A 17,434-nucleotide genomic window follows, 5' to 3' on the forward strand; every position below is an offset into this window, starting at 1 on the left:
TTGTTTCAGTCCCTTTCAATAGAAAAGTCTTTGCTATTGACTCGCTCATAAAGACATTTTTTGACACTTATAATGGACTGCTTTCACTTTCTGTAGTGAATAATCAACTGGCGTCCTGCAAGCCCCTGCAAGGCAGAGGAGGGGCCGTGACAATAGTATACTATGAATATAGGTAATATGAATGAAATTCGGATGTACTATATCTGCCATGTTGTTACTGTCACGTAACCTACCAGCGTTGGTTGTGTCGCTTCACTGCCATTCATAAATCCTCTCCCGTGGCCTAAAGTGTCCATTGAATGCACACTTCAGAGTCTTGGTGGAAGTAGTAGGTCGTCCGGGGACTTTTTTTGACTTCTGTTTTTCAATACTATGTATTCAGACATACAGTACTACTCTTTTGGCGATTGTTTTTTGCATACCAGGGAACTACACTAACCTTTTCCACTGGTGGCACTTGCGCTACTAACTTTTTCAGTTACTGGCGCAAAACATGATTTGGTCGCATAAATTGTTTATAGTAAGCCGCCCTGGATAATAATGAACAATAATGAAACTGTATTGCATACAGATGTGCTTTTTATTTTACTTGCCATCTTTTAAACCTTTGCCTTTCTTGTTTTTGTTTTCTTTAACATTGGTTGGGATAGATTTACTGCAATAGAAAATACAGTACACAATAAAGTGCGAAATGGATTTCAACATACTATGGTTGGCACAGATGGGCAGACTCCTGAACTCTTTAAGTAGTGATGCACCGATGTGAAAATTGTGGGCGATACCGATAATAACCGATATTAATATTGCTGTTATGGCCGATACCGCTATCTTTGTATAGATTTTTTTTTTACTGATAATCAAATAGAGATATTTTCCAAAACACTTTTTTTTTTTTTTTTTTTTTTTTTTTTTAGAAATGACTGATATTGGGCACCTTTACCTGTGTTTGCAAAATATGTCACACATAGGACACACATGCATTATATTGCATTGCATTGCATATAATGTGTGCTGGTCAACTTGTCTAAAATTAAGAAACCCCTAGAAAACAGTAAAAAAAAAAAAAAAAAAAAAAGGAACATTGTGTACAATTAAGATGGGCTACTTAATTTATTATTCCAATATCCAAATATGATACTAAATAGCACAGGGAAAAGGGCTTCTATTTGTGACGTGCTGTCTTTGCATTTGAACATTGCACATTTTAAACAGGACATGCATTAGCTGAATAAATGTTAGCCAATACAAACATATTCATAGAAAACAGTTGACAATGAATAGACAGGAGTCCAATAATAGCATAACGAATCACTTATTCTAAAAATAATATCATAACGAATCACTTATTCTAAAAATAATATTAAGTATAAGTTAGACGAATCCGACATATAACGAGGGCTGTGTTAACAGTAACGTCCGCCATTTAACGAATTTTAAAAACACGGATGGATAATACAAAATGCTTTCTGACATTTTGACAGAAAAAAAAAACAAGCAACAACAAAATTTTAACTATAGCCCGTCAATTTTCATTTTACAATTATCTTCTCTCTCTGTGTGCGCGCGTCCGTGTTTGTGAGAGAGAGAGAGCTCGCGCAGCACTGATACAATGGTAGCCTACGTCTAAGTAACGGTCGCGGGTCTGAAGCCAACTTGATGTGTTGAATGCTCAGAGCACGTTATAAAACGTATTCTTAAAATACACATTTCTGTTTTAATAAATGCTCATAGTAAATCATAGCATATTGCCTAAAACATAGGTGCAAAAATAATCAGTGATACATTTGCGACCCATTAAAAATTAGGGTCGCAATGGCATTTCAAAAGGTCGCATATGCGACCATTTTGGTCGCAGTGTAGTTCCCTGCATACTATACAGTAAGGAAGGATTTGATTTTAGACGCAGCGAGTGTTAAGGACTTCATGACCGGCATAACTCTCGCGCAAAGTTTGCCAATTGCTTGTGTGTTATCCACTGGCTCACCTTCATGGTTTCAAATTTTAAATATTGCGGCGCGACATTTTTCTCCATCATTGCTTGCAAAATGATAGACAAAGATTCGCATTTCATGCATGTCATTTCCTGTGAGTAAGTTAGTAAATAATTTAATAAATGACTAAATAAACAAGTAAATTAATGATAAAATGAATGAAAAGTAAAAAAAAGACCCCCATGATAATATCATGTATCTGCAATCTCACATGCTGATGATTTGGGAGTATCGCCCAACACTAATTCGTCTCAATGTTTAACAGTCCTAAAAGTTGTAAAAAGCTTGCTAACCTTCCCCAGATGCCTTCCATATTCAGAATTACCTATATCCCAGTTTTTACAGTAAGGTTCTAGGTCGCTTCCTGTTTTTGTTTACAAATAGCAGGACAGTGCTGCCTGCACCTGCTGCATCTCTCTGGGCTTTGCGAAAGCTTTAGCTGTCTGAGTCTGGGTGATATATTCTCCACTGCCCTTTAAATCTATCCAGTTCCCTCTATCTTCATACCCACCACACAGAGGAGAGTTAAGCTTCCCTCACAACAGCCCTGCTCCCCTCTGACTTTTTCCATAGAAAACAGAATGAGTAAATGCACACATTGTCACTTTTGTGATACGTTATCTCCATCATATGAGTTTATGGATGTCATGGCATATCTTAAGGTCTATTCAGATGGGGTTAAAATAAATGGGGCTTTCAGTGGATTTGCGCTTTTTTTCTTTCGTTTTTTCCCCAGCCCTTTGTCTGTGTGTGTGTATTTTAGACAATGTTATTGCCATATTACTGCAGAATTATTATTATTTTTCTTTTGCTGAATGTTTTGTAGCATGCTAGATCATTCTTAACTAAATCTTTAACCAACTGGTCAATTAGTGACTATTTAAAGCAGGGGTGTCCTAACTCTGTCCTGGAGGACCACTGTCCTGCAGAGTTTAGCTCTAGCTTGCCTCAACACCCCTGCCAAGTTTCTAGAATGCCTAGTAAGACCTTGATTAGTTGGTTCAGGTGTGTTTAATTGGGGTTGGAGCTGAACTCTGCAGGACAGTGGGCCTCCAGGCGCAGGATTGGACACCTCTGATTTAAAATACTTTTTGTTTTATTATAAATGTACTTTTATTAAAACAATACTTTATTAATAATAATTCTAACACAGTTTTTCAGGTGTGCTTTTAAAAATGATGAGTTCCGAGATATAGCCTCTCTTGCAATATATATTTCTGTTATTAATCTCTTGATAATTTCCATTTATATGAAACTATACACACAACTGGTTGATTTTGAACATACATAGATTAGCACATCACTATTGGGCATTAATACATTTATTTTTGTCTGTAGAACATGAGCACATTTCCTGTTGAGAAGAATGTGTTTCCAGCCTCCAGCTCCTCCAAGGGCTTCCCTGTGCCCTTTGACCTCCCACCTCTGCGTTACTCAAGCAAAGGTGAGACTGAATGTTGTGTAATTCCCCAAAAGTAAATCAAATAAGATTCATTGAAGTTTTAACCATCATTAACATGTCAGAGATGTTCTTTTGAACTCTAAAGAAACCACATGTACTTAAAGTTTCAAAGTTTAAAGTTAAATCAAAGTTTAAAGGTTTGCTTAATGCGAAGTTCACTGAATCATCGCTTGACGAAAGGATAACCTTTACTTTGAAATCCAGAGTAGAAATGATTGCTCAGGAAACACTCTGTAGGTATTAATTGCACAACGCAAAACAGCAAATGAAAGGTTGCTGTCTGGGCAGGCCAGTATCCAAGCTAAATAAATAAATAATTTTGATACAAGTGTCTTAGTTTGCTCTTTCACTCAAATGCAAGCTCACTTACATTCTGCTTAATTACGGCAGTCCTTCGCATAATGAATAAGTGTGAATCTCGAGTGCACATCACTGTGTGTGATGACCGAGGTGTTTAAAGACAGCTATGCACAATGGTGAAGTGCTTATTTTAATTTCTGACAGCTGTGAAGCACAAGGGGTTTGCATGACTCAATTAATCGACATTTCATTTGCTGCACAGTGCTGTCCTCTGAGCCATCAAATAGGATTGATGAGGAAACGTCATTTAATTGCCACCAAGTTTTGTCATGTTCTCTTTTATCAAAAAAAAGAAGATTAATTGATTGATTGTCCAAATACAAATTTGGATATAAACACGTGGACAGCTGACTTCTTTCATGACTTTTCAGCAGTGTCCAGGTGTGTGATGTGCTACCCATTAGAAGATTAATGACTTTTAGTTTATGTATATTTTTATACAATATATATATATATATATATATATATATATATGTGTGTGTGTGTGTGTTCAGTTGGGAGAACACATATTTGATACACTGCCGATTTTGCAGGTTTTTCCACTTACAAAGAGCATGTAGAAGTCTGTCATTTTTATCATAGGTACTCTTCAACTGTGAGTGACGGAATCTAAAACAAAAATCCAGAAAATCACATTGTATGATTTTTAAGTAATTAATTTGCATTTGCATCACCTACCAACCAGTAAGAATTCCGGCTCTCACAGACCTGTTAGTTTTTCTTTAAGAAGCCCTCCTGTTCTCCACTCATTACCTGTATTAATTGCACCTGTTTGAACTCGTTACGTGTATAAAAGACACCTGTCCACACACTCAATCAAACAGACTCCAACCTCTCCACAATGGCCAAGACCAGAGAGCTGTGTAAGGACATCAGGGATAAAATTGTAGATCTGCACAAGGCTAGGATGGGCTACAGGACAATAGGCAAGCAGCTTGGTGAGAAGGCAACAACTGTTGGCGCAATTATTAGAAAATGGAAGACGTTCAAGATGACGGTCAATCTCGGTCTGGGGCACCATGCAAGATCTCACCTCGTGGGGCATCAATGATCATGAGGAAGGTGAGGGATCAGCCCAGAACTACACGGCAGGACCTGGTCAATGACCTGAAGAGAGCTGGGACCACAGTCTCAAAGAAAACCATTAGTAACACACTACGCCATCATGGATTAAAATCCTGCAGCGCACGCAAGGTCCCCCTGCTCAAACCAGCGCATGTCCAGGCCCGTCTGAAGTTTGCCAATGACCATCTGGATGATCCAGAGGAGGAATGGGAGGTCATGTGGTCTGATGAGACAAAAATAGAGCTTTTTGGTCTAAACTCCACTCACCGTATTTGGAGGAAGAAGAAGGATGAGTACAACCCCAAGAACACCATCCCAACCGTGAAGCATGGAGGTGGAAACATCATTCTTTGGGGATGCTTTTCTGCAAAGGGGACAGGACGACTGCACCGTATTGAGGGGAGGATGGATGGGGCCATGTATCGTGAGATCTTGGCCAACAACCTCCTTCCCTCAGTAAGAGCATTGAAGATGGGTCGTGGCTGGGTCTTCCAGCATGACCACGACCTAAAACACACAGCCAGGGCAACTAAAGAGTGGCTCCGTAAGAAGCATCTCAAGGTCCTGGAGTGGCCTAGCCAGTCTCCAGACCTGAACCCAATAGAAATCTTTGGAGGGAGCTGAAAGTCCGTATTGCCCAGCGACAGCCCCGAAACCTGAAGGATCTGGAGAAGGTCTGTATGGAGGAGTGGGCCAAAATCCCTGCAGTGTGTGCAAACCTGGTCAAGAACTACAGGAAACGTATGATCTCTGTAATTGCAAACAAAGTTTTCTGTACCAAATATTAAGTTCTGCTTTTCTGATGTATCAAATACTTATGTCATGCAATAAAATGCAAATTAATTACTTAAAAATCATACAATGTGATTTTCTGGATTCTGCAACTCACAGTTGAAGAGTACCTATGATAAAAATTACAGACTTCTACATGCTTTGTATGTGGGAAAACCTGCAAAATCGGCAGTGTATCAAATACTTGTTCTCCCCACTGTATGTGTGTATATGTATGTACTGTATGTGTGTGTATGTAAAGAAATAAATGTTATTCAGCAAACATGCATTGAATTGTTCAAAAGGGACAGAGACATAATTATAATTTATGAAGATTAATATTTCAAATAAATCTTTTTCTCTCAACTTTTGAACTTTGTTCATCAAAAGAACCCTAAAAATGTTTTTGTTTTTTTTACTGTTTTTAACATTGATAATAATAATAAATGTTTCTTGAGCTCCAAATCAGCATATTAGAATGATTTCTGAAGGATCATGTGACAATGAAGACTGGAGTAATGATGCTGAAAATTCAAAAAATACATTTTTAAATATATTATATTAGAATATTACAATTTTAATAATATTGAACAATTATTTATTGTATTTTTATCAAATAAATGCAGCCTTGCTGAACATAAGAGACTTCTTTCAAGTTTTGAACAGTACAGGATATATGAAATTTCAACATCTTGTTTTTGAAGAAACTTGTGTTAATTGTCAGCTACCCGTATGCCAAAATGTATAAACGAACAGCCTGCCATTTAATGGGAATAAGCATTTTGGTCATGAGTCAATTATATGACACTTCAGTAAAACTGTGCATTGTTTTGAATGACAGCATAATTGCAGACGAACCCAAACTATAAGCCTGCATGACATGTTAATGACACTAAATGAACTCATTATAATCTGCTGTGTAATTAATAGTGTTTTGTGGCTGAGACTTCTGTGCAAGGACACTGATTCAGAGCTAGGAAGCTTGCTGGGAAATTTCACAATTTCTTAATTTAACGCATGCAGCTTTGTGCTGCTGTCAAAAGAAAGACATGTAAAATTAACATTGGTGTGAAAATACTGTGAATCTGGTGTTGAAATTGTTAGATAATGGTAAAACTATTTTAAATAGAATCTAAATATTTAGGAATATTAGGATAATTTTATTTTCAGCATAATTATTTATCAGGACTTATATTAATGCATTGATTGTGTAATGAAAAATATATTTCAGTCCAAATCCAGTTCTGGGGGAAGCACAGTATGTCCTTTCGTACTTATTTCCTTTTTTCAGTTTTTTTTTTTTACTCGAGCTCTTAGGAAAAGGTGCAAGAAATGCCATTCCTTTGTTGGAAGTGCCATGATATTTAACCATGACTTGCAGGGCAAACGTAAAATTATAGATTCTGAATAATGTTATTAGGGACGGCAGTTTTACAACGAAAAATAAACCACCTGATGTTGTCATGGCACCTGTTGTTGAAAGTTGAGCAGACCGAACATGAGATTCTCTATTCTTTTCTTTTTTCTTTTTTTGTATTTAAATTGTTTTTCTCTCTCTATTTTGAGATTGCTTATATGATTATTTTATTTAGTTTGTGTGTCAACTGACACACCACTGATTACGTCAGGAACCACTAGTTCTTATGTCAGACTAGAATAAGAAAAAATAATAAGACATAGAAAGAATATCCACCGATAATCAGTGCCATATTCTTTAGTAAATGAAAATAAGAGTACTATGGGCCGTGCCCCGACACGTCAGTTTGACGGCCTTTAATCATGGTGAGAAAATAGAGGCAGCAATCGATTGGTACTATTGAAACCAATGGTGTCATCAGTTTATGAACTGAGGCAGAAGCCCTCTGCGGTTTCCATGGCAGCATAGTTCCTTTGATAACTGAGGCTTCAGCCATAAAATGGAATGAGTGGGCGTGGCCTGCAGATAAAGATAAAGTGGGCGGATTTTGAGTGAGCTGGGGTTTCTGCACTGATTATGATGTGTCAGTGCGGTTGTGATGGTTTTTGTTAGCAGTAAATAGTGAGTTAGCACTTTAAATGTAACTTTTCAGTTCATCTTTTGTAGGCTATTTTTAGAATATTAAACTACCATACTTATTTCTGCATGTATAGGATAAAAAAGCATTAAAATGATTTTTAAAAAGACAGTGAAGACATTTATAATGTAACAAAAGATGAAATTGAAACTGGATGTTTTATCATGCACCCAAACATTTGAAAAAATGGCTAAGGAGGTGTTTTGCTGGTTTAGCTTGACAGGCAGCTGGTCTGGTCTCCCAGCTTAACTAACTGAAATCTGCACAGGACCTCTTTGAAACCAACTAACAGACCAGCCTGACCTAAGAGCAGCAAACTACTGGTTTAAGCTGTTTTGTTCAACAGGGATCTGTCAAAATGTTGTTAAAGGTAGGGTAAGCAATTTTCGGAGAGGCTAGCAATAGCGAACTAGCTTTGAAAGCATAAGAACCCACCCTCCCTTCAGAGCGTCTCCAAAGCCACGCCTCCTTCAAAACACATGAGCGCACAAAGCAGGGAGCAAATAAAAGCGTCACGAGAGTTGGGCTTTAAACTACCTCATGCCTCAAAGCACATAACATTACAATAATATTAAACATAATCAACCTAAAGATTACTGACCTGTATCACCTGATTTCTGCTGATTCATTTCAGCGTTGATAGTGTTTCCATTGAAACTCATAAATTCGAGTCACGAACCGCTCAGAGTATAACATCACTGGTTTCCATCTCTTCCAAATTACAATAGTTATGATGTGAAGCCTTGAACGCAGCATAAGCTTGTTGTTTTGGTTAAGGAGGAACTATGGCTGCTGTTTCGGTTGCGGTGCTCGGTGCACTGTAAACACCAGTGATGCGCGGGTTGATCCGAAATGAGCGGGTGCCTGCGGTCACCCGCGGTTACCCGCGGTTACGAGTCATCCAAAAATATTTTTAATGATATTCGGGTCGCGGTCGGTCGGGTCGTTTGAAATAAAGATGCCAATTAAACCTTTGTCATTTATATAGTACTAGAGAGCATATGAGCGGAGTGGAGCGGTGAGAATCTCCGCTCATCGCTCACGGAACTGTCCACCCCTCCGCTCCCCCGCTCAAACATCAGGCCGCTCCGCTCATTATCGCTCAGCGCTCAACGCAGTTTGCTCCACGCTCCACCAAAATCGCCCCCCGCTCGCTCCAAAAAAGGAAAAAAAATCTACATGTATATCACTGTTAGCTTAGACCACAGCCTTACCTCCTAAAGAACTAATGAGCAACAACAACATTTTTCAAATAGAAATGTTTTATTTCAAATTAGGCCTAGGCTATAAGGAATATAGCCTACACAAAGTCCTGTAAAATGTAACGAATAAATGGGCCTAATAATATAAATAACAATTATATAAACAAAAATATAGCCTACATACATTTTTTTTAAGTAAATTTACTATTAGGCCAGAATTTTGATAAGTTAACTTTTGCGCAACGCGCACGATTAAAATTTAAATGGGCTTATATCCATTGTACACATAAACTGCTGTAAAATAAAACGAATAAATGGGCCTAATAATATAAATAAAATTTATATAAACAAAAATATAAAAAAATATACATAAACGTTTTAAAAGTTGTCTAAATTAACTATTAGGCCAACATTCTTATAACTGAACTTTTGCGCAGCGCGCAGGATTAAAATTGAAATGGGCTTGTATCAATTGTTTGAATATTACGCTATATTTAATTTACACTTTGTTACAAGTTACCGTAGGCCGTTCAATTTGCTAACCTTTTGCTTTCTTCCCAGCGTGTTCAGATAGCACACTGCATGTTTTCGAGAGATGTGTCTTTTTAGATTCCAAAATGAATCTTTACTGACTGAAACGATGTCTCCACATTCGTTTTCTTCTACCACATTATAGTTAGTTTTATATTATAGTGTAGCCTACCTGTATGACTTCTTATTTTCCTTTTTGAAGTAGCCTACTTTTTGAACTCCATTATTGAGCCGAGTTTTGACTGAAAATAGAATCCATCTTGCAGTCATCAACTGAGTCAGGCTGAGCATGCTTCAGAATCGTGGTGTGCGCGGAGCGAAATTGGAGCGGGAAATAGGGCGACGCTCCATCCTTTTAAAAATGCCGCTCTGCGCTCTGTCCAAGATCCGCCCGCTCGCTCCCGCTCCACTCCGCTCACATGCAATTTTCTATGAAATACATAGGCCTGCTACACTTTATTGGCTGAATAACTGGCGCGAAGGCACGAGCTCAGTCTGCAGGTAGAGATGGAGGCGGCAAGAGAAAAGGTGAAGACTGGGGAGTGGAAGCTCCGCAAATACAAAAAACAGAAAGAGCAAAATGTGGGAGACATTTGCCGAAATAATGAAAGATGATGACCAAAGTGCTGGCTTTGTCATGTGTACTTCTTGCTATGCATTTACTACTTTTAAAAAATGCGGGTCAGGAAGCGGGTCGGGTACAATATTTTCTTCTTTTTTTTTTGCGGTCCGAGTTGCGGGCGGGTTAGTTGAAAACGTCGGTCGGGTGCGGGTTGTTTATACATTGACCCGCGCATCACTGGTAAACACACCCTGTTCAGACATCACAGGTCATCAGCACGTTTCAGTTAGACAGAGTCACACTGTAAAAAGTGATCAGTTGACTTAACTTAAAAAAGATGAGGAAATCCGTTGCCTTAAAATTATAAAGTAAATAAACTTCATGCGTAATTGAAAAAATTAAGTTATGTGGAATTAAGTTCAATTACATGAAGTCTATTTACTTTATTTTAAGGCGATGGGTTTCCTCATCTTTAAGTTAAGTCAACTGATCACTTTTTACAGTGTGACTCTGTCTAACTGAACCGTGCTGATGACCTGTGATGTCTGAACAGGTTGTGTGAAGGTATGACAGTACATACATTGGCAGGCAGGTAGGACATTGTGTTTGGACCAAATTCAATGATTGGACATTTTATGGTCCTACGCCTTCCACAGATAATATATATAAATATATATATATATAAATACATTTAGACCACTTAACTTAGTGATTGCTATCAGGATGTGAAGAGACTTTCAACCCGCATAGCAAAAAAATGAATCTGGAACAAATCACCTACCCTACCTTTAATTGTATTCCTGTCTGAATGAACTTTTTCATCTCGTGGAAAAAAAATTAAGCGCATTTTAGTGTTCTGAAATGGGTGCAGGTGGAGGATTGAACTGTACCCATGGGTGTCCAGTCTCCCTTTCGAAGGGTCATGGCCAGGACAAACAGCACTCAGATGAAAGTTACTTCCACCAAGGCCATTCGCAGCAACTCGCCTCTGCTCTTAATAGAGGCACTTCATTTCCTACTAATGATTACTTGTCACTGTCCTTGTTGATACTGATTGGTGTAATATCCAGTTTTTCACTGGATCTGTTCCAATGTCATTTGGTTTACATAACTGTGCCTGTAACAGTTAACTGTAATGGAGTCACACAAGCGTTTCTGCCTCTTCGAGTCTCCCAAAGCGTTACGATTGTGCATCCACCACTGTACAGCAGACTACATAATACCCAGAAGGCCATTTAAGACCTATAATTACAGCTTTTAGGAAACAGACAGATAACCCTTGGCTTTACAAAGCAAATGTGCAATTGCAAACTTCCCTGCATGCACCATGGCAACAGCTCTTCCATACCTGACGTTCTTCAGACAAATGGAAATACATGATAAATTTTAACCGAGGTAAATAGATTTTCTTTTGCACTTGATTCTGTTTTTGCTGAGAAATTATCTTGTCTCAAGTGCTATTTCTGTTCTTCTGCACTTTCCAGGTCACCAGCATGGGGTTGAATTAATAGACATTTGTAATGAATCGTTTTGAATGCAAAATCCAAACTAATAAATTTTTTGAAAAAAATGTGAACATTCAAAAGAGCTATTTAAGGGAAATTATTGAACTAAAATATACGAGCTTGATAAAAACGATCATTCTAGAAGAAAATTTCAGATGGCACTTAGAGGCTTTTGAACTCTTCATATATATATATACAGATGCTGATTTAAATTTTAAAAAAATCTTTGTATTACATTAATCTTTATTTTATTATACATTACAGTAATGAGGATTTGGGAGGAAAACATGATTAATTGTCATGAAATCTGAAAAATAGGCATTTTCATTATGCAAAATGTGACCTATTTGTTTTAGGGGTTTGTTTTTGTTTTTTGAGTGAAATGTGTCATTTTAAATGATGGGTAAATTTCTTTTGTATAAGTGCTAATTATAAGTAGTTCCTATCTAAAATCATTTTTTTAAGTATGACTTCTCTTATAGGTTGCAGGTGATATGTTTCTTTAATAAGAGCATCCGTCACGCTCACTCTCACATTTCATCTCAGCCCCTGCCGTCAACACCTGTGATATTAATACAGACTGAACCCCCTGACAGACCTAAACTTATACCTCTAAGAATACCTCTATATTTAAAGACAAACTTGATACATTTCTGTTTCTGCTGCTTTGGCACAGAGATGAGAGAAAACTTGGTTTCATTTTCCTGCTAATCATCACAGAACTCCTCATCTCCATCTGCTTTTAAAACAGCCTCACTCTCAGCTCACAACTGAAGAGCAAAGTACATGTGAAGCCATTGTGAAGTAGAATGGACCGCTGCACAGTCGCTACTCGAGTCTAGTTCTTTAATTCAGTGAGGAGAGTTGAGTGCTGCTTCAGATCCTCTCATGTTCATTATAGAAATAGTTCGCCCAAAAATGAAAATCCACTTACCCTCATGTTTTAGATTGAATTTGGGAGAAATTTAGAGCAGAATGTGCAAGCTGCAAATTTGCATATTGTGAATGGTGACTAGAGCTGTAAAGTACGTTTAGTTTATACTGGGTAATTAAAATTTGTATATTTCTTCCAAAAATATGAGGTTGTTCTTTTATTAACACTTTTTTTGTTAAAATGTCAGAAAAGTTCAGAAGCTTGTCGTCTTTGTTTACTTTCACTGATGATCATTTCGGTCATTACATTATTTATGCAGCTAATTTTGCTGAAAAGACAAATCGTAGATGGTTATGATTGGTTTTGCCTCACTTCCTCTTCATGTGTATTGGTGCCATTCCAGGCAACAATTAAGCCTTGATGTGAATGTTTGTGTAGCCCTACTGCTGTGTTCCTGCTGTTAGAAGAAAAAACTGTCATTATTGAAAGTCCTTATTATTGTAATTAAATCATTTAGTGGTTCTTGCTAAGGCAATCATCACTATTACTATTGCTCATAATTGAAGTTAGGGGTTTGTTCAAATCCCTAACCTCAAGTGTTAAACTTTAATGCTGAACTTATCTGAGGTATCATTTCGTGTCAACAGGACAAAATTTGTCCTGTAGACACGAATGATACCTCAGGTCTTGCGGCTTATCGAGGAGCGATATTTGTCTGTTTTATGCTCTTTAGAAAAACGCACCTGAATGTGGCTACATTCCTGTAAAATTATATTACATTGCGCAGTGCATGTTTCGCGACATTTTCAAAGTGAAATGTCCTGTGATTGACGCTAAAACCCTGTTCAGTTTTATCCAAAACAGATGAAGGTGAATCTGGCAACATCTACCCTATCATTGTGGCGGTGACACATAGATAGATAGATATATATATATATATATTAGGGGTGTAACGATATTCGAACCGAACCGAAAAACCGCGATACACCACCCACGATACGAATCGCGATACTCTCATGGCGTACCGAACACGCCCGCCCCGCCCCCTGCTGCCCCCTGCTGCCCCGCCCCCTGCTGTCCCGGCTCATTGGACCTCATGTCTTATGTGTACACAACGAATACAGCGTTGCCTAACCACCATTAACCACATTTAATCGCAATAAGCTCAGTGTTTTGTTACATTCGATAATAAGCAAGGTGTAATCTTTCAAATTCTGTCTATTTGATGACGAAATTCAAACATTAAATGTCGTTTTGGCGCTCTTTGATGTGGCGTGACAGATCACCGTAGGCTACTAGGCTCCTCATTTCAAGCGGCAGCGCGGAGCGCGAGTAAACGCGATTCTCTTCCTCAGTTACAGAATAAACATGAATGGACACCTGAAGGTATGTTGAAAGATACAGTATACTTACTGAAAGGCATCATAACTCGTGTAATCGCTCAGTCAGTGTTTCAACAGCGGAAATATGTCAATAAAACGCTTCTTTTTTCACATAGCTTTATTTACCTCAGGCAAGTCATTCAGTGTCCACAGCTTGTTGGTTTGCTAAGGAAATGAACTCTTTCACTAAATAAATGCACTATATTAGCCTATATATTATATTTTACTTAACCTGTTAATGACATCTTGATTATTTTATGTATGTTTAAAATATCTGTCATGAAAATGACAGCAACTGTGTAAATTATTATATTTCAATAATAAATTAGAGTAAAAACATATGTTAATGTAAAAACTGCCTTATGTGCAGTTTACATGTTTTCATACAATTTGTTACTTGAGTGTTGATTATTATTATATCTAAAAATAAATAGCAACTGAATTTAGGCTAAAAGTCTTGGCTCTGTTGTTAAGCTTTAATGTTATAGTAATGTGCAAGTAAGGGCTCCTATATAGTTTACAGCATTAGCAGATAATTAGTTTTATCCTTGCGAAACGTTTACTTGTAATTGAATTAATTTAAAGACAAGGACACAATTTGTTAATTAAATTATCTGTTTAAAAACAAAAACAATTTTAGCTTTCTAAACCCCCCACTCCACCTAAATGAACCGAACCGAACCGAGACGTCAAAACCGTGGGACGTACCGAACCGTCAGTTTTGTGTATCGTTACACCCCTAATATATATATATATATATATATAGATGGATAGATGGATAGATAGATAGATAGATAGATAGATAGATAGATAGAGAGAGATATATATATGAATAAATGTGTGATGTAGCACCCAACATTTCATGTATTTTATATCCAAGCTTTTAGAAGAAATTTTTTTGACTCTTGTATGCCCCTGCATTTCACCCAATTATCTGTGAGAACTCCTTTGAGATAAGTGACAGTTACATTTTATGATGTAAGTCATAAACGTCTAATGTTCTCATATCAAAGGTATTTTATCTAAGCTGTTTAACAATGAGCCTTTTTGACTCATTTGCCACATTATTTTGTTTCATGAGCTTTTTAGAGGTGTTTTAACTGCTGTGTTGTTTTTGTGATTGAATCCAGTTGTCAGCCGGTTTCCATGGATACTGCTGCTCTACTGTCTTTTCTAGAAGTCTATATCCTATAATTCATTACTAAGTAAACCACACAGTGTGTGCATGATCCTTCATATAGTAGTTATGTCCCTTTGAGGAAGAGGTCAGAACCTTCTCTTCCATGCCGGGAATCTTTGTTGGCCCAGAGCAAATATGTATTTCTGCATTGACTGACTCAAAGTATCATGAACTGCATTGAGCAGGTTTCCAGTAAGGTATGCTGTTGCATTTCAGTTTTGTTTTCTTCTCCTTGCAGATAAGCCTTGGATCTGGAATATTCCACACGCTCAAGCCCCAGACACTCATGGAAATGTATGGGTACCTTCTTGAGGAGTTCAAGCCGCTGGGATCATCTACAAAAGACAGAATTATTATGGATCAGACCACCAGCATCACTCTGCTCTGTGTCTGTTCAGTTCGCGCTTGTTTAGCCACCTTAATGACACCCTTTAACCCTTGACAGCAATGGTAGGTACATATACAGTACACAATAATAGTGTGCACCCTTAATGCTGTGTTTTAGTCTTTTGTTGTTATAGACACTGTAGAGATATTTAGTTATGCATTTATCATAAACATTTTGTAAAAATGCCAAATAAATAAAATTTTACATCCAGAAAGCTTTGAGCTATGCAATACATTTTTCAGTAGCAGTGTCAGAAAGAGCTTGTGCTTTTCTTAAAAGCCAGTAACGTATGTAGAAAATAGCAATCCAATAATGTTTTTATTCAGTGAAACAACCGTCAATTGCTTTGACCCAATCATATTTACACTTCAATTCAGGAACATGAAATTATATTGGGTTTTTTTATTATAAAAATAAGAAAAGCAATTTTTCAAATCCATTTTCAAACACATTTGTTAGGTAGAGTTCATATAAAAAGAGAACTACGGTAAATGAAATGGTGAAAACATCTCAAATTGATTTTTTAAGTTTGATTATGGACATGTCCTCTCAAATGAATTCTGGGTGAATCCGCCAAGGGCGGATAGATTTTTTCATTCCCGGCTACAGTCAAGCAGGAATATGTTTAGGAGGACCGTGCTCCCCCGGCATCACAGATGAATTGAATGTGTTCAAAATACAGAACAATTGGTGCTGTTCCTTGCTTATCCTGAAATTGTCATGTTGCCTAGCAACATTGGAATTTAGCACTACATTGATACAGGAATTCCCTGTGGCCCCCCATAATTTTTGTTTTTTGTCCTATAATCAACAAATATTGTGATTCTGCATTATTTTAATGTTATCTTGGACCTTTGCCTCCAGCACATCTGTACAGAAAAGTTACAGCTAGTATGTTGCTTGTAGAGTTTCTGTTGTACATTGTAATGACAATGAAATATTCAATTTTGGGTGGAACTGAATTATGTCCTGCACAGCCGTCTGTGACATTTGTTGGAACCGTTTTTAGAGTTTGATCAGATTATTAGAGAGCTCTCCTCCATTCTAAAAAGGTCTTTTAGTACTGATCTCGGATCATTAGAATAATACCTAACATAGCAATCTGGCTGAGGAGGATCATTATGTTTATTATTCACAGAGTGATTACTGTGTTAACTATTCCAATTGCATCCCTGCTATTACTAATAATTGTCCCCATGTTGCCAAACGCATAGTTTAGATTTTCTATCTTCACTTTTCTTTGACATTTTTCCAGTTGTTTCACTGACTGTTCCAAATGTGAATTTAGTGTAAATATGAATACAGTTCTCCTCAAGTTCACACATTTGTCTCTTACCTGGGTTAACCACAGATGAAGTTTATTAAATGAACTATGGACATATTCCAACATTTTACAAATCGGTCTACACTTCACATGTACATTTCCGTGTAGCCTATTCATTTAGCATTTATTGTGTCTGGTTACTGCTAAACTTGCACATGCACAATCAGGCTACAGATGTCTTGTGTTTTGTGATACTTTCATGTGTGAGGATTGTATAGACATGAAGGCATCATGTGGCAAGCTGTTTTTACTTTTATTCTTTGATATATGTAGTGCTCCGACTAGTGTGTATTACAGTTGCCACTCGCGCCTATTCGATTTTTACTAGACTATTCAAATTCGTATTTATTAGTCCAGATTTGCTACTGTAAAACTGTCATTTCTAACAGTAGAATGTCTAAATATACAGCATTTTTCAGTTTTTAGCCCATTTCATTCATAATTCAGTATCATACTGTAGAAGTGTACATTATGGGGTTGATTCACTCATTTCAAGTTTCTAGGTCAAGAAATACATTTTAACTTCTCTCCCAATGTGTTTTATGTCCACTCTTCAGGGTTTAATGTGATCATTAAAAGACATTTGAGCAAATTTGTGGGTCGTTTTAAGATTTTGTGAGCGTCTGTTCGCTTTTCAAGCATCAGTTTGCCTGTGACGCAAGACAAAGGAATGGTGCTGCGTGAGAAGACAGAGAAGTCATTTCCCCCCGGAATAAAAAAAAAAATGTGCCTGTGATAAGGATAAGTGGAAATTGGAGTGTGAGAAGACGTATAAACGAATGT

General features: G+C 37.3%; 1 protein-coding gene across 3 annotated transcripts in view; it reads left to right on the plus strand.

Moving 5' to 3' along the window:
* tdp1 (tyrosyl-DNA phosphodiesterase 1) overlaps positions 1–15,541 on the plus strand; it is a 35,704-nt gene extending 20,163 nt beyond the window's left edge. For all 3 annotated transcript variants that reach the window (XM_082142744.1, XM_082142743.1, XM_082142742.1), the window contains exons 15-16: positions 3,330–3,435; positions 15,178–15,541. In XM_082142744.1, the coding sequence (XP_081998870.1) occupies positions 3,330–3,435; positions 15,178–15,251 (180 nt within the window). In that variant the 3' untranslated portion in view covers positions 15,252–15,541. The remainder of the gene's footprint in view (positions 1–3,329; positions 3,436–15,177) is intronic.
* Positions 15,542–17,434: the final 1,893 nt, after the last annotated feature.

This window comes from Leuciscus leuciscus, assembly GCF_965113295.1.
Source record: "Leuciscus leuciscus genome assembly, chromosome: 17".
Taxonomy (NCBI): domain Eukaryota; kingdom Metazoa; phylum Chordata; class Actinopteri; order Cypriniformes; family Leuciscidae; genus Leuciscus; species Leuciscus leuciscus.